We start from the raw sequence: 18385 nt of genomic DNA on the forward strand, positions 1-18385 counted from the left end.
GTTCCCGGGCCAGGGGCAGTGGCGCTTGGCCGGCGGCTCGTCGGAGGAGCTATCGTCCTCCTCCTCCTCCTCCTCCTCCTCCTCCTCCACCTCCTCGGAGGAGGTGACACCCTCCCAGGGAAGGTCGTCGTCGCTCTCTTCCTCCGCTGCCCCATTGGCGAAGCAACGGAGGACGCTCTCCCCGTCGGTCAGGGACTGGTCGTCCTCTGACCAGATGGAGAAATTGTGGCTCGGCTCATCCCCGGCTTCGATGGCGCGGCGGATGTTGGCCGCATGGGCCTCTTCCGGGTTCCATTCCGGCGTCGGCTCGTGGAAGGGGGAGGACTGCGCGGAAAGACCCGATGAAGAGGAAGAAGAAGAAGGCATGGTGGCAGAGGAGGGCTTTTGGAAGTGCTGGTGAAAGGGGATGAAGAGGAGAACTGTTCGATGCAGTTAAATAAAAGGAGATGGAAATTTAATTGTCGAGCAGTTTTCGAGGACGTGGTGCCAAAACCGTCAAATCGTGCAGAGAAGGTGGGAAGGCGAGTCGTCATGATGAGAAAATACTGCGACGGTTCTGCTCTGCCACGACATGACCCTTCGACGAAGCCAGATGGTTTTGCAATTATCATTATCAAAACCAGGGGGGCATGTGTTATCACCCGATTTTGGCCAAATCAGGAGATGGGCCGTAAGTGAAGATGGGCTTGAAGGACATACACGTGGAGCATCTTCGAAGCGGCCTTGCACGAGGAGTTTGGGCTGGATTGCCCGTGTATCTTTAATTATAATAGATTGCATCTTAGATTAGAAGATAGAATTTTACCCGTGCACGGTTAGGTGCACGCCTAAATTAGAAAGTCCCCTGGACTATAAATATGTATCTAGGGTTTATGGAATAAACAACAACACAACGTTCACCCCAAAAACAAACCAATCTCGGCGCATCGCCAACTCCTTCGTCTCGAGGGTTTCAATCAGGTAAGCGACATGCTGCCTAGATCGCATCTTGCGATCTAGGCAGCACAAGCTCCACGTTGTTCATGCGTTGCCCGTACTGAAGCGTCTTTGATGGCGGGCAACGTAGTTATCATAGATGTGTTAGGGTTAGCATAGTTCTCCGTATAACATGCTTACGTAGTGCAACCCTTGCATGTCTAGCCGCCCTCACACCTATCTCAGGTGTGGGGGCGGCACCCTGCTTGTTCATTATTTAGTAGATCTGATCCGTTACGATTGCTCCTTGCTCTGCAAGGATTAGTTTAATATCTGCAATAGTTAGGCCTTACAAAGGGGGGGAGGATCCAGCGGCACGTAGGGTGGCGTTCGCAAGTCCTAAACAGGATGTTCCGAGGATCAACGCCATGTTGGTTTTTTGGCCTTGTTTAGGATCGGCTTACGAGCACCGTGCGTGGCCGCGAGGCCCAACCTGGAGTAGGATGATCCGATTATGCGGTGAAAACCCTAAATCGTCGTAGATCTCATTAGCTTTATCTTGATCAAGCAGGATCACCAAGTATTCGTGCACCCCGTACGAATCATGGGTGGATCGGCTCTTTGAGCCGATTCACAGGATAACCTGAGAGCCGATCGAGGCTCTTATTTAATGTTTACGTGTATGCCATGCAGGAACTAAGCGAGGCATCTCCATCACCTTCCTGACCAGGTATAGGTCAGGTGGCACGCCCTTGCACTTCACATCGCCGCGTGTGACCAGAAGAGCATTGCGGGCCGTCGCTCGGAGGGGTCTCAGCCAGCCGCAGCTCTAGGCTCTTCCCGGCTCTACACTGTGTTGACAGGCCGCTGCCCGCCGGTGGGTTTTGGCAGTCAACAGTTATGCAGCTGGGTGTAATGCTTAAAACCTTTTGAGTAATAAAACACCCTTTATCGAAAAACAAAAAAGGTGAGGTGATCTTACTCTTAGATATGTCGGTGGGATCCAGGCAACGTCCCACTTTTAGTTCATTTGAAAATTTCTAGTTCAAATTTTGGTCCAACTTGATCTTACCAATCTTCGGTAACTTAGAACAAATTTTGTCATCGTTCAGTATTATACTGAGTTATGTGATATTCCTTCAGCTCTTTGGTTTAACTTTAAACCAAACTTGGTTCAAAATCTGAGCATCTAATTTAGACACTATGGAAATTGCGATGGCATGGTTTGAATTGTGATATTCCCTCTCTCGCCATTAAAAGTTCAAAACAATGGCGGTTTGGGCGTAGTGTCAAGCTTTTAAAACGTGACCAGCAATTCTCAAAAGAAAATCAGATGTGGAAATCATATGTTTGGTTTTGTGTCATGATACTTTTGTAAACTGGTGCTGTACTACAAACTAATAACGTAAGGTGCATTTTGGAAGCAATGCCAAAATTTAAATCTCCCTTTCAGAGACAGGTGGGATGTTGGAATGGGTTCTATCTTTGATCTAGGCATCTACGCTAATGTCGCCAGAGAGCTCCATTGATAAGTAACAAGAGGGAAAGGGAAGGATTCTTGACTCGCTAGGCCTCTGGTGGCATGTGATCTTTTTTTTAGAGAGAAACCACCTATTTCATTAATAGAAAATTAAGTTACGTTAGTAAACAAATTTGGAAACTAACGAACCACGAGAAAACAGTGATGATGGAAATTTTGTAGAAAAAATTCGAAGAGATAATACAAAACTATCTTTGGGGTTTCATGCAATCGACGAAGCTAGCGGTCGCCGCCAAACTCCAACGCTACCTAGATTCGCGTTGGAAGAGGTGTCGAGTCTCAACCTTTGCTAGATCCAAGAGAGCACTATCGGCAACGAGGTTTTGTTAGTCGATGAATAAGTCCGCTGCTGGCAGCGAGGCACATGTCGCTGTGGCACATCGATCGGTGACGTCTTGTGCTATCTTGAACCAAGATCCACCACATCACATTGACGAAGTTGGGAAAAAGGTGAGATCCACCACCTCCGAGCCACCTCCGTCGTGGATAATGAAGAACTCCACCAACAGGTCGAGGAACAGATCTGGCAAGATTTGAAGACATGGTGAGAAGACCACGTTGTCGATTTGAAGCATCGTCAAGCACACATTGCTATCAACTCTGAAACTCCGTCGTAAAGGTCGTCACTGGTGTGGAAGTAGAGTTGTGGCAGATTTATTTGCCCGAGCATTGCTCTTACCACCCCAACGATGTGCCATAGCAGACAATCGCTAAGAGCATCTCCACCGGGGAGCCCAATAGCGCCCCAATAACAATTTGGGGGGCGGCGTTAAAATTGGGCTCACACCGGCGCGCCTAATAAAGCGCCAACGCCGTTTCGAGCCCAATAAAACCGCCGGCAACCCTATGCCGACCTCTTTGCAGGGGGGCCCAAACGGGCGTGCCGGCCCTCGCGCCACGTCGGACTTCGTCTGTGGGCCCGCCATGTCAGCGACTCAACGACTGGTGCCATCATAAATACGATGCCTCATATGCTCTGCCGCCGGTTGCCGATGAAGCCATCGGTTCTCCATGCGCAGAAGCCGCCGTAAATGCGACGCTTCGGATGTTATGCCATCGGTTGCCGATGAAGCCACCGATTCTCCACGCGTAGACACCGCCGTAAATGCGATGCCTCGGCTGCTCTGCGACGACTTGGCTCCACCTATTTATGATGCCGCACTAGCCTCTCCTCTCCACCAACGACTAGCCCCTCCGCCGCACTAGCCTCTCCTCTCCACCATGGACGCTCTCCTGTCCACCATCGATGCTCTCCTCTCCACCACCGACGATCTCCTCTCCAGAACAATGCCGTGGCGGCTGGTGACCACGTACTCGATGCTAGGCCAGAAATGCCGTACGCCGCAACCGCCACCGCAGCCACAACCATCGTAGCCTGAGCATGTGGCCCCGCTGTAGCCCGGCGCCAAGTTCGAGCTACCGGACTTCAATTCCGACAACTCGGACGACTCCCAGTTCGACGAGCGGAACGAGGCGTTCATAGCAAACGCAGAAGCCGAGGCGGCAGAGGAGGTGGCGAAGTGGGGCGAGGAGCAGTAGGTCCACGGTGACCAGGAGCAGGTGGCGATCCTGGCCTCCTTCAACATGCGGTGCTTTCGGATGCTGTACGAGGAACAACTCGAGTGCGTCAACGACGCCAACTTCGAGCACTCCGTCGAGATCTCGCGATAGCGGGCGACCACAGAGGAGGCGGGTCGTCTCCTCAAGCAGCGATAGAAACCGCTTGAGCTCAACGCTCAGCGCTAGGCTAAGGCGACTGCCGGTGAGGAAGCGAGGCTCGCCCAGAACGAGGAGTCTTGCCAGTGGCAGGCGGCGCTAAGGGGGCAGCGCCGCCGGCAGAGAACGTATCCAGTGAAACTGAAGATCTGTGCACCCGCTGCACCTATCTTTTATGGGCCATTGAATATGAAAGGAATGGACATGATGCACCAAAGGGGTGGGATGATGGCTCATTTGCAAAGCGAACCTCCCTGTGTCACTGAATTGGAGGAATACCGGTCATCCGCTCTCTCCCCACACCGTCCCTCTCCTGTGAAAGGAAATCGATGAATTGGCAGAACCAAGTACGACCATAATCCATGGCTATAAACGAATAAAAGACAGCATATTTCGGATCCTTGAGGGGCCAAACTAACTAGCTCCTTGCCACGTCGCTTGATTGACGCACGCGCAGCTAGCCGGCCGCCGCCGGCAAAGACGATTTTGGTGGCCGCGGCTGTTACAGAAAGGATGGCCGGCCGACGCTGGTGCTTCAATGGTGCTGGACTGCTGGATCTACATAGATGAGAGAGAGAGAGGGTGAGTCGAGTGGCGCAGCAGTGTGGGGGAGGGAGGCGCCGGATCAAACCATCTCGGCGACCTCGCATGGTACAGAGATGCAGGAGACGATTAGTTTGGGGAAGTTCGGTTTTAGCGCAATTGAAAAACTCTACGAGGTCCAATCCATAAAATGTACCAGAAGCCCACTGTGTGGTTAGATCTTGTCCCTTTTCTATCAATGTAAAGGTCAATTTTCTACCGGTCCAGCAGGTGCATAAATTGAGTCGTTTCATAGGATACTCTCTCGCCGCCGGCATGCTCCAGCGTCATCGGCGGCCATGCTCCACCGCTAGATGCGGGAAGCAAGGGCGGAGAGGTGGGCACGACTGCATGCGGCAAAGGGAAAGAACGGCGACGAGGCAGGTCCGTCGCGCGCCCCAACCGACGGCCAATATATTAGGGTTAAATCTAGTTTGAAGTTCAAGTTTCATTATTTTTTTGTAAATTTGAATGAAATTCATCGGTTGATTATTCAAAACTAATTTTCTTGTATTCTTCGGGGTTGCTGGTGTGTGCAACTACTCCCCAAATTGAGGAGCAGGTGCCGGCGACCCGGTATCACGCTGTTGACGCACCTGCCGGCGCTTATATGGGGAGCGGCAAGCAGAGGGAGAGAGGGCCGGCGGCAGGAGGGAGAGGGGATCAACGCCCTGGCAGGTGGAGATCGGAGGAGTGTGGGTCGCCGCCACCTCCGTCGCTGGAAGATCGGAGGAGTGTGTTGCACTTGCACGTCACTTTGCGAACGTCCACAAATGTAAGGTTGGACAGCGCGACGGGCCTGAGGGCTGTACCCGTTGTGGACAATCATCGACGCGCACCACTACGGCAGAGGTTTCCTATCAATGGGGAATCTATTCTTAACCCGCTCCCGAATTTAAAATTCCAAATTTCTAGCTTGTCTCCTGTCTAATCCCGGCACAAGAATCCCTCGCGGTAACGGAAGCCATTGCCGCCGCAGGCACCGGCAGCCAACCTCTCCCACGCCCGGCAGCTCCCCCCGAGCCCGCCCATGGCTCCGGCTCCGGCGTCGAGCGGCCGCATCCGGCCGTGGCTGGTCGTTGGCGACCTGGTGCTCGCGGCGCTCTGGGTTTGCGCAGGCGCGCTGGTGAAGCTGTTCGTGTACAGCGTGCTCGGCCTCGGTGGGACCCCGGAGGGCGAAGCCGCCAAGGTCTCGCTCTCTGTCGTCTACATGTTCCTCTTCGCCGGGCTCGAATCGCTCACCGGCGGCGCCTCATACAACCCGCTCACCGCCCTCTCCGGCGCCGTCGCCTCCCACGGTGGCCCCGCCCTCTACCTCTTCACCGTCTTCCTACGGGTCCCTGCCCAGGTAAGGCGTCGCCCTGTCTCTCCCTTTTATCTACTGGAGAGGAACGTGTAGCTAAACTTTTTTTTATCAAGAGAGGAACGATTACAATTAGAGCAGCACATAGTACCTATTTGAGGGGCAAATGATCAATTGCCTCTAAATACTAGTACATTAGTATGTTATTATATCTTATAATGTCACATAACTAATCGATGAGGTGTTGTCGTTTCTGTTCTACTCTATATTCCTATCGACATACCTATGTCACAATGTTAAGCTATAATAGTCGATATAGCAAGCGGTGCCAAGATTTGAGTTTTGGCACCTGTATTTGGCCACATTCTGGATGCCCTAAAACTAAGCTATTGTGATTCTCGTTTTTATGTTCTAGCGCACAAGTGGATTAATATGATCTGAAACAAAAGAAAGACAAAACTGAGTGTTGTAAACAACAAATCTGAATACTCTAAACAGCACCGAATTTTGCCTTTTATCCATAGACCACCACACATTTCATCTCTCCACAAATGTCGCATGCAGTTAGAACACATTAACAAATTCGTTATAAAAAAATCAGATTTTGAAATTTTGTTTGCTATATTATCGTTTTTTCTATTAGAGCAGCCGAGCAGGACCATATGAGCTTGGGTTCAAATGTGAATTTTCACTTTGCTATTAACTATTAATGCATGTCAAAGAAGTCTAGCATAGTTAAATTTAACGCTATTCATCTGAAGGGGTGAAAATACCAACTGTTTGGGGATGTGGCATAGTCAGCCTTATTATCTTGTGATCAACTTTAGTCAATTCATATGTAAATTGACTGGAAAGTATCTGTGTTGGCCGTGTAGATGATTTCTAAAAATTGGAGAAGAGGGGACATAAAAGGTGTGACACTAAATGTTTTGTTTCTAGTCCACATGAAATCGGTTACAGGGGAGAGACGAACCATTGGATCTAACTAATCGATGGTGAACCATAGACGTTTCATACTTTTTCTGTTGCAAGGAAGATGTTTCATACTTTTTCTGTTGCAGGGAAGATGTTTCATACTTTTGTAAGGGGCAGAGACTTATAAATATATTTCTGAAAAATGACCACTTTATCTTTGGTTGAGCGGCCTATTTGGTGCAGCCATATTGATTTATGGATCTGCGTGTTATCAGGTGATTGGGGCGGTTCTAGGAGTGAAGCTCATCCGAACAGCTTTCCCTCAAGTAGGTAAAGGAGCTGCGTTAAGCGTCGGCGTTCATCACGGAGCATTAGCTGAAGGACTGGCAACTCTTTTGGTTGTTATGGTGTCAGTGACACTTAAAAAGAAAGAAAAGGGATTCTTTATGAAGACATGGATCGCGAGCATTTGGAAAATGACAATTCATATCCTTAGCTCGGATAGTACTGGAGGGATTATGAACCCTGCATCTGTAAGTTCTTTCTACACCTATGGTCATAACTGATCTAGAAACTGACCTCTTGGATTTGAACTACAACACATGTGCGTAACTTCCATATGAATCGAATACGAAGTAATACTATGCAAATGCATGTATGGCTGCACCAATTTTGTTCTGGTTGCAAATAGGTTTCGGCTAGGCAGCAGTTCATAGTACTTCTGTTTCGTTGCATATAATATGATCGATTGAGCTGTACAATGTTCACATTATCCAATTGTCAACTTCTGTATCATGATGATATCAAACTTAGGCTGTAAAATCAAGAAGTTTCTAAGATTGCCTAAATGGCTCCACATACATACCTTTTCTCATTGCCTCAAAGATGGTCCATTCATGCTATCAAAGACTCACATGATGATCATGGTATATCACATCAACTAACTAATTCTCAGATGTTCATTCCTACATAATAGCTATCGAGATTAGTGCTATATCATGAATTAGTTTTTATCCCCAAAATAGTAACACCTGACATGCATTACTTGCTACATCAAATTTCAGTTCTCTAATGATTTCCTATCTGTTAAATTTTGCAGGCTTTTGCTTGGGCTTATGCTCGAGGAGATCATGCGACATTTGACCACCTATTGGTATATTGGCTTGCACCCCTCCAAGCAACCCTGCTAGGAGTATGGGTTGTTACCTTCTTAACTAAACCGAAGAAGGTAGTAGATGAAAACAAGAAGAAGAAATAGACTAAGGAAGTGGTTGGGGAGTGGATGTACAGTACCTTCACCTGGGTTCAAGTCCACGTGAACATGAATTCAATCCTATTAGTCTTTCCTTCAAAAAAGAAGGGATACACTAGTGTTAAAGTGGTTTCCACCATTTGTTCTGGAGCAAAACTTCAGATCCCAACATTACTATCATTTTGCTATAAAAAAAATGTACATTTGGGATCTGTCAACATGTCAGAAGCCTCTTTAATGTGTACCTCTTGTATCTTAGCTTAAAATTGTGTTAAAGCTGGTACATAATTGTTTCAGACAGGTTCTGGAAACAGCAGGGAGATGATACAGTTCGAGTGCGATAAAAGTGCCACAATTCTTGAACCCAGCACTTGTCTCAAACTAACTGTTGCTGTTCACCAACATGCTATCAGATATCAAAACCTGAAATTTTGGCTCAGGACTTCCTGTTCTCCTTTTTTCAGGCTAATAATTATTCAGTGCCGATGGAGCATGTGGTCGGCCCGCCTACCAATCTGTTTTATCTAATTCTGGAAGATTCGTGTATCAAACTATTTTCATGCTTTATCGCGTCTACTAAAGATAGGAGATCTGGAGAGGGCACTGCTCCATCAGACAGGATAGCTCGGGTAATAATATAAATGTAGTTTTACAATTGTTTTTCTACACACTGCTTGAACACCATAAATAGATGTCGAAAATTTGACTAAATTCGGATGTATAAACTCTTTAGTGTATAGATAACATCTGAATTCGGATAAATTTTTGGCATCATCTTATGGATGGAGGGAGTACAATAGTGTTCATACAAGATCAAGAAAGTAAGAAACTCGAAACAGTAGCCACTGTGTGTATTTGTATACAGGCGAGCAGGGCGTTGGATTTTTTTCTCAAGGTTCGTTTATTTGCCACCAGGAACAGAAAAGTATTTCCTGTTCCAAATGGGGCTGCAAGACGAGCACAATTGGCCCATTGTGTGGTCCAGGTCCACGCGACATGTTTCTTGTCTGCGGGGCATCTAGCCCATCGAAAGTGTTTCACGTCCTTCTCCTGCCAGCGGTGGCTCAGTGTAGACCCACTACGCTAATATTTGCTCTTTAATTTCTTTTCATTTTGAAACATATTTCTTATTCCATTTCTGGTGTGAGGTTACTATCAAGAGATTCTACTAATCGAACAAGCAACACATAAAGTATAACGTGAATACTACAAATAGGAAAAATGGAACATGACCCGAGCAGGTATCATCCTGATATAGTGATATGTCAGGACTGATCACCTGACGACCTGAAGCCATCATGGTTCACTCGGTTGATGCTACAGATGCCGTTGGATGAAGGGCAAATGGTCGAGATCAAAGATAACGGTGAAGCCTGCTGTTAGCTTCTTTTCCGTTCAACTTAACGCTTACCTGCTCCATCGCTGTTAGAGCTCGAACAAGATAAGAGGGCTCGATCCGAGTTTGTAATCTCATCTTTTTCCCTCTGGGTTAGAACCCTAGCGCCGCCGTGTTCTGGCTGGCCAGTACTTGGTCTGTAAACCTCTAAATTCGGCCAAGAAGGCACCTCTAAATTCAGTAATACAAGTGGTGCCTCAATATCATGTGTGTTTGTGTAGTTTAGCCACTGAAATTGCTAGCAGCATCTATCAATTGGTATCCAGAGCTAATCGGTTCTTGGCGGAGAGTGGATCTTGAGCGCATCGGAGTGGGGGTTCTCTCGTCAAATCCTCCGGATTGCCCTTGATTCCTGCGGTGGGGTTGTGCTTCTTGAAGGGAGCAGTTGGAGACGGCGGCGGTAGAACTGCGGGCAAGGTGTGGGATTTCTTTGGTCAATGACGAAGACCCTCTCCAACACCAACATCCATTTGCTCAAGACAGCAGCTTCTGACTGAATTGGGTAAGGCAAGCATCCAATTTTTTCCAGTTCAATAGCAATAGAAGCTCAGCCGTTCTCTGTGAGTTGGTAGAATCCCTCTCTGGCAACATGGCACCTGCAGATGAATCAACAAATACTTCAGCTTTAGAACTAGAGTCACTCCAGTTAGATGTGAAAACACTGCAAAGATACAGAGAGGAAGATAAAAAGGAATTTACTGAATTTGCTCAGTCAGTTCACACCAATTTTGTGGTGTTGCAGAACAACTTTACCTGCATTCAAGCCAATTTTGCAAAGTTCTTTACCACTACAATCCATGCCGTACTCGAAACTGAAGAAGTAGAGGAGGAAGATCCACTTGGCATAACTCCAGGATAGGGTAGCAACACAATATTTGACAAGCAGCTAGCTCCTAGAGGGAAGGGCAAGTTCTATGATGAAGATGGGCGTGAGCTTAACCTTGATGGTACACCTAAGATTCCCTACAGGCACCCTAATGCAACTGGCCAACCACCTGTCAAAGACACTAAACAAGATCACCACATTACAAACCAGAACCAGATTATGAGAAATACTCAGGAAGCTGACGAGGAGGGTTTTGATGGCAGAAGAAACAGGGCAAGACCACTCTTTCAACAAGATGTTAGAAGAAACACTTTGGCAGTCAAACCAGCTAAGTATAACATTCCAGAATTTGAAGGAGAGGAAGCTGATGCATGGATTCAGCAGATTGAACAATATTTTGAATCTAGCAGAACACCCACAGACCAACGAACTGAGATTGCAGTCTCATATCTAAAAGGCAAAGCAATGCAATGGTGGAGAGGAACAGGACATGTTGCTTCAACATTACCTTGGTTTCGATTCTGTGGTTATCTGGCAGACAGATTTGCGGAGAGTTCAATCTGTGACAATGTTAGAGCCTTCCATGCTCTTACTCAAGTGTCTACTATTGTAGTCTATATTGAACAGTTTGAGAAGCTCCTGAATGTCATGAGGAGAGACAATCCAAACTTACCCAATGACTACTATGTTAACTGTTTTATCTCTGGCTTGACTGATTATATACAAAATCATCTGCAGTGTCATAAGCCCAAAAACTTACAAGAGGCAATGTGGTTTGCAAGAAGAATTGAAATGTCAGAACCACCTAAAAGACCTGTGTACCAGTCCTATCAACCCATGGTCAGAAAACAAGCTTATGTGGAGCCAGTCAAACCTGCTGCTCCCACTTCTGGGTTAGCCAATGTTATTCAGCAGGCAAGGCTCAATAAGGTATGCTATAAATGCAAGGAACCTTGGTTCCCCGGACACAAGCAAGTGTGCAAGTTTGGCACAAAGGTTCAAATTCAGGCACTGCAACAACAAGCAGAAGAGGAAACCGAAATAGTGTATATAACTGAATATGACGATGACTGCGATGAAGCGCATGTCCCTCCTAACCCTGACGCCCACCTAAAATTGTCTATGCATGCAGTCACGGGCCAGGCCAAGAAACAACATTGCTTTACTCTCACAACAAAGGTGGGCAACACTATCGCAACAGTCCTGGTTGACTCAGGCAGCACTGACACGTTTATGACTCCTGAACTTGCGAACAAAGCACAATGCTTAATCACCCCAAACAAGAAAGTCAAGGTTACAGTGGCTAATGGCGAAAACTTACATTCAGAGTTCCATGCTAAAGACTGCCAGTTTGCTCTCCAAGGCAACAAGTTGCTATACAATTTCAGAATCCTCCCATTGTCTGGCTATGACATAATCTTTGGCACAGATTGGATGGACCACCATAGCCCAGTTGAAATGGACTACAAAAAAATGTTCATTAAGATTACTAAGGATAACGGTGAGAAGGTTCTGCTGCTAGACGAATCACTTCCCTCCACTGATGATGTGATTCAAACTGAAAGTTTCTCCTTACAAACTGATGACACCATCCGTGGAGCCTTTCTTTTCTACCATGCAGCAACACCACAAGAAGTCCATCAGAAAGAACAGAACATGGTGCCCAAATTTCTGGAAGCAGTACTACACAAGTACAAGCACCTATTCTCTGAACCAGTGTCATTACCACCACCTAGAAAGTGTGATCACACTATCTCACTAATACCCAATGCCAAAGTGGTCAATCAGAGATCGTATAGGCTGCCTCACCACCAGAAAGATGCAATGGAGAAAATTATTGCTAAACTGCTGCAACAACAGATCATAAGAGATAGCTCCAGTCCTTACTCTTCTCCTGCCTTGCTGGTTAAAAAGAAAGATTTCACTTGGAGATTACTCAATGACTTCAGAAAATTAAATGCTCAGACCATCAAGAATAAATATCCAATACCAGTCATTGAGGACTTATTGGATGAGCTGCATGGGGCAACAATTTTCTCGAAGATCGACCTCAGAAGTGGCTACCACCAAATCCGGATGAAAGAGGAGGACATCCCAAAAACTGCTTTCAACACACATATGGGTCATTTTGAATATTTAGTTATGCCTTTTGGGCTAACAAATGCTCCAGCCACTTTTCAATCATTAATGAATAAACTCTTAGCACCATTTCTCAGAAAATTTGTTTTGGTCTTCTTTGATGACATTCTTATATACAGCAAATCTGAGAATGAGCATAGTCAACACTTGGCTCAAGTCTTCCAAGCGCTTCATGAGAATCACCTATCAGTCAAAATGGAGAAATGTACTTTTGGACAGAGAACGGTGGAATACCTGGGCCACATCATACAAGGAGATGGAGTCGCAACTGATCCTCTTAAGATCACTGCTATTACTAAGTGGCCAAGTCCAACAAATGTGACTAAGTTAAGAAGTTTCTTGGGACTAACAGGTTATTATCGAAGATTCATCAAAAATTATGGAATTATGTGCCGACCATTGTTTGATGCCTTGAAGAAAAATCAGTTTACTTGGTCTGAACATCAAGAGAAGGCATTCATGGAACTAAAATCTTGCATGACTAAATCCCCTGTCCTAGCCATGCCAAACTTTTCAAAACCGTTTGTGTTAGAAGCTGATGCATCCGGGTATGGTATTGGCGCTGTCCTGATGCAAAGTGGCAAACCAATCTCCTTTTTTAGTAAAGCCATTGGCCCCAAAGCAGCTGCATTGTCTACCTATGACAAAGAAGCCCTAGCCATCATCGAAGCTTTGAAGAAGTGGCGACACTATTTTGTAGCTTCCTCTCTGATAATTAAAACATATCATCAAAGCTTAAAGCATATTCAAGAGCAGAAAATCAATGAAGGATTACAACACAAGCTCCTCATCAAATTATTAGGCTATAATTATTCTGTGGAAAACAAACGTGGGAAAGAGAATAAAGTAGCAGATGCTCTATCTCGAGTCAAATATAAGATACTAGCCTTGTTGGGGTCATCAGTTCAATCAGCTTGGGTTACTGATGTGGTGGCTACTTATGCCAATGATGCAAAATGCAAGGAATTACTGGCCAAGTTGGCTGTAAACTCAAGAACAACATACTTAGATACAAGGATAAAATTGTGGTTGGCAATGATGATCAAATGAAGAAAACATTGATGATGGCATTTCATAAATCTGAAATGGGAGGACATTCTGTTGAACGGGCAACATTCCATCTCCTGCAGTTGGTGTTCTACTGGCCCAAGATGAGATTAGAGGTGGCTTCTTATGTCAAAGAAAGCCACGTATGCCAACTGAACAAACCAGAACATCTCAAGTATCCTGGCTTGCTACAGCCACTACCAGTTCCAGATATGGCCTGGACTCACATTTATATGGATTTTGTGGAAGGACTTCCTCTTTCTGACTGCAAAGACCTGATCCTAGTGGTGGTGGATAGATTCACAAAATACAGTCATTTCATCCCTCTAAAGCACCCAATTACAGTGAGGGACAGTGGCCAATGCATTCATCTCTAATATTTTCAAATTACACAGTCTGCCAACAGTCATTGTAACTGATAGGGACAAAATCTTCACTAGCCACGTTTGGCAGGATCTCTTCAAATCTTTGGGAATCAAGCTACACATGAGTACTAGTTACCACCCTCAAACTGATGGACAAACCGAAAGGGTTAATCAGTGCTTGGAAAATTATCTTAGATGCATGGCATTTGACCAACCTAAGAAATGGTGTTCCTGGCTTCCAATGGCAGAATGGTGGTACAACAGAAGTTTCCACACTGCTCTAAAAATGACTCCCTTCCAAGCCTTGTATGGTTTTCCACCTCCACGAGTGGCAGAAATGTTTTTGATAGATGACTGATGTCTACTCACGCTTCTATTCTCGTAGACAGTGTTGGGCCTCCAAGAGCAGAGGTTTGTAGAACAGCAGCAAGTTTCCCTTAAGTGGATCACCCAAGGTTTATCGAACTCAGGGAGGAAGAGGTCAAAGATATCCCTCTCAAGCAACCCTGCAACCACAATACAAGAAGTCTCTTGTGTCCCCAACACACCTAATACACTTGTCAGATGTATAGGTGCACTAGTTCGGCGAAGAGATAGTGAAATACAGGTGGTATGAATGTATATGAGCAGTAGTAACGGCACCAGAAAAGTGCTTGCTAGCGTGCAGTTGATGTGGGAGATATTGCAGGAAGTAGAGATGCAGTAGAACAGTAAACAAGCGATGATTGCAGTATTTGGAAACAAGGCCTAGGGATCATACTTTCACTAGTGGACACTCTCAACATTGATCACATAATAAAACCACTCTACACTCTCTTGTTGGATGATGAACACCACTAATTGTGTAGGGCTACAAGAGCACCTCAATGCCGGAGTTAACAAGCTCCACAACATTCAATATTCATATTTAAATAACCTTAGAGTGCATGATAGATCAACACAATTATACCAAGTACTAACATAGCATGCACACTGTCACCATCATACTATGAAAGGAGGAATAGATCACATCAATACCATCATAGTAATAGTTAACTTCATAATCTACAAGAGATCACAATCATAAACTACGCCAAGTACTACTTGATGCACACACTGTCACCATTACATCATGAAGGAGGAATAGAGTACTTTAATAACATCACTAGAGTAGCACACAGATGAATAGTGATACAAAACTCATATGAATCTCAATCATGTAAGGCAGCTCATGAGATCATTGTATTGAAGTACATAGGAGAGAGATTAACCACATAGCTACCGGTACATCCCTTAGCCTCGATGGAGAACTACTCCCTCCTCATGGGAGACAGCAGCGTTGATGGAGATGGTGGTGGTGTCGATGGAGATGCCTTCCGGGGGCACTTCCCTGTCCCGGCGGCGTGCCGGAACAGAGACTCCTGTCCCCCCAGATCTTGGCTTCACGATGGCGGCGGCTCTGGAAGGTTTCTCGTACCGTGGCTTTTTCGTATCGAAGTTTTAGGTCAGGGACCTTTAAATAGGCGAAGAGGCGGAGTCGGAGGGCTGACGAGGCGACGACACAATAGGGGGGCGCGACCCACCCCTTGGCCGCGCCGCCTACATGTGTGGCCCCCCTGTGGCCCCCCTCTGGTGACTCTCGGGTGTTCTGGAAGCTTCGTGGAATTCTAAGATGCTGGGCGTTGATTTCGTCCAATTCCGAGAATATTTCCTTACTAGGATTTCTGAAACCAAAAACAGCAGAAAACATCAACTGACCCTTCGGCATCTCGTCAATAGGTTAGTTCCGGAAAATGCATCAAAACGATATAAAGTGTGAACAAAACATGTAGGTATTGTCATGAAACAAGCATGGAACATAAGAAATTATCGATACGTCGGAGACGTATCAGCATCCCCAAGCTTAGTTCCTACTCGTCCCGAGTAGGTAAACGATAACAAAGATAATTTCTAAAATGACATGCTACCAACATAATCTTAATCATACTATTGTAAAGCATGAATGAAGTGATTCAAAGCAATGGTAAAGATAATGAGTAAACAACTGAATCATATAGCAAAGACTTTTCATGAATAGTATTTTCAAGACAAGCATCAATAAGTCTTGCATAAGAGTTAACTCATGAAGCAATAGATTCATAGTAAAAGCATTGAAGCAACACAAAGGAAGATTAAGTTTCAGCGGTTTCTTTCAACTTGTAACATGTATATTTCATGGATAGTTGTCAACATAAAGTAATATAATAAGTGCAATATGCAAGTATGTAGGAATCAATGCACAGTTAACACAAGTGTTTGCTTCTTGAGATAGAAGGAAATGGGTAAACTGACTCAACAATAAAAGTAGAAGAAAGGCCCTTCACAGAGGGAAGCATGGATTGCTATATTTGTGCTAGAGCTTTTATTTTGAAAACAAGAAACAATTTTGTCAACGGTAGTAATAAAGCATATGCATTATGTAAATTATATCCTACAAGTTGCAAGCCTCATGCATAGATTACCAATAGTGCCCGCACCTTGTCCTAATTAGCTTGGATTTACATGGATTATCATAGCATAACATATGTTTTAACCAAGTGTCACAAAGGGGTACCTCTATGCCGCCTGTACAAAGGTCTAAGGAGAAAGTTCGCATTGGATTTCTCGCTTTTGATTATTCTCAACTTAGACATCCATACCGGGACAACATAGACAACAGATAATGGACTCCTCTTTTATGCATAAGCATTCAACAACAAATAATATTCTCATAAGAGATTGAGGACTGTTATCCAAAACTGAAACTTCCACCATGGATCATGGCTTTAGTTAGCGGCCCAATGTTCTTCTCTAACAATATGCATGCTCAAACCATTCAACTCATGATAAATCACCCTTACTTCAGACAAGACGAACATGCATAGCAACTCACATGATATTCAACAAAGTGTTGATGGCGTCCCCAGGAACATGGTTATCGCACAACAAGCAACTTAATAAGAAATAAGATACATAAGTACATATTCAATACCACAATAGTTTTTAGGCTATTTTGTCCCATGAGCTATATATTGCAAAGATAAAGGATAGAAATTTAAAGGTAGCACTCAAGCAATTTACTTTGGAATGGCGGAGAAATACCATGTAGTAGGTAGGTATGGTGGACACAAATGGCATAGTATTTGGCTCAAGGATTTTGGATGCACGAGAAGTATTCCCTCTCTGTACAAGGCTTAGGCTAGCAAGGTTGTTTGAAGCAAACACAAGTATGAACTAGTACAGCAAAACTTACATAAGAACATATTACAAGCATTATAAGACTCTACACTGTCTTCCTTGTTGTTCAAACCCTTACTAGAAAATATCTAGACTTTAGAGAGACCAATCATGCAAACCAAATTTTAGCAAGCTCTATGTATTTCTTCATTAATAGGTGCAAAGTATATGATGCAAGAGCTTAAACATGAGCACAACAATTGCCAAGTATCAAATTATTCAAGACATTATACCAATTACCACATGTATCATTTCCCGTTTCCAACCATAGTAACAATTAACGAAGCAGTTTCAACCTTCGCCATGAACATTAAAAGCTAAGAACACATGTGTTCATATGAACCAGCGGAGCGTGTCTCTCCACACAAGCATGAATTTATTCAAACAAAACAAAAATAAAAACAAACAGACGCTCCAAGTAAAGTACATAAGATGTGACCGAATAAAAATATAGTTTCAAGAGAAGTGACCTGATAAGTTGTCGATGAAGAAGGGGATGCCTTGGGCATCCCCAAGCTTAGATGCTTGAGTCTTCTTGAAATATGCAGGGATGAACCATGGGGGCATCCCCAAGCTTAGACTTTTCACTCTTCTTGATCACATTATATCATCCTCCTCTCTTGATCCTTGAAAACTTCCTCCACACCAAACTCGAAACAAACTCATTAGAGGGTTAGTGCATAATCAAAAACTCACATGTTCAGAGGTGACACAATCATTCTTAACACTTCTGAACATTACACAAAGCTACTGGAAGTTAATGGAACAAAGAAATCCATCCAACACAGCAAAAGAGCCAATGCGAAATAAAAGGCAGAATCTGTCAAAACAGAACAGTCCGTAAAGACGAATTTTTGTGGGGCACTTAACTTGCTCATATGAAAATGCTCAAATTTAATGAAAGTTGCGTACATATCTGAGGATCACGCACGTAAATTGGCATATTTTTCTGAGTTACCTACAGGCAGGGCGACTCAAATTCGTGACAGTAAGAAATCTGTTACTGCGCAGCAATCCAAATCTAGTATCAACCTTACTATCAAAGACTTTACTTGGCACAACAATGCAATAAAATAAAGATAAGGAGAGGTTGCTACAGTAGTAACAACTTCCAAGACACAAATATAAAACAAAGTACTGTAGTAAAATAAACAC

The 18385-nt window shown here is 44.8% G+C and overlaps 2 protein-coding genes across 2 annotated transcripts; both read left to right on the plus strand.

The window, feature by feature from the left end:
- Window positions 1-5473: 5473 nt before the first annotated feature.
- On the plus strand, window positions 5474-8489 carry LOC127295523 (aquaporin SIP2-1). Its single transcript, XM_051325487.2, has 3 exons — window positions 5474-6101; window positions 7247-7504; window positions 8071-8489. Exons 1-3 carry the CDS (start codon window positions 5784-5786, stop codon window positions 8227-8229), a joined length of 735 nt encoding a protein of 244 aa, XP_051181447.1. The 5' UTR covers window positions 5474-5783; the 3' UTR covers window positions 8230-8489.
- A 1719-nt stretch (window positions 8490-10208) lies between these two features.
- On the plus strand, window positions 10209-14008 carry LOC139830168 (uncharacterized). The gene is made up of 3 exons (XM_071818170.1): window positions 10209-10330; window positions 10589-12902; window positions 13715-14008. Exons 1-3 carry the CDS (start codon window positions 10209-10211, stop codon window positions 14006-14008), a joined length of 2730 nt encoding a protein of 909 aa, XP_071674271.1.
- The last annotated feature ends 4377 nt before the right edge of the window (window positions 14009-18385 follow it).

This window comes from Lolium perenne, chromosome 4 (genome assembly GCF_019359855.2).
Source record: "Lolium perenne isolate Kyuss_39 chromosome 4, Kyuss_2.0, whole genome shotgun sequence".
Classification (NCBI taxonomy): Eukaryota; Viridiplantae; Streptophyta; class Magnoliopsida; order Poales; family Poaceae; genus Lolium; species Lolium perenne.

Bases quoted from the DNA above. Each gene is read 5' to 3' on its own strand.
- LOC127295523 (XM_051325487.2), top strand. From the start codon at position 5,784: ATGGCTCCGGCTCCGGCGTCGAGCGGCCGCATCCGGCCGTGGCTGGTC. The intron at 6,102-7,246 runs GTAAGGCGTCGC...GCGTGTTATCAG, and splicing joins TCCTACGGGTCCCTGCCCAG to GTGATTGGGGCGGTTCTAGG. The intron at 7,505-8,070 runs GTAAGTTCTTTC...TAAATTTTGCAG, and splicing joins GGATTATGAACCCTGCATCT to GCTTTTGCTTGGGCTTATGC.
- LOC139830168 (XM_071818170.1), top strand. From the start codon at position 10,209: ATGGCACCTGCAGATGAATCAACAAATACTTCAGCTTTAGAACTAGAG. The intron at 10,331-10,588 runs GTCAGTTCACAC...GATTCCCTACAG, and splicing joins GAATTTACTGAATTTGCTCA to GCACCCTAATGCAACTGGCC. The intron at 12,903-13,714 runs GTGACTAAGTTA...CATCTCCTGCAG, and splicing joins AGTGGCCAAGTCCAACAAAT to TTGGTGTTCTACTGGCCCAA.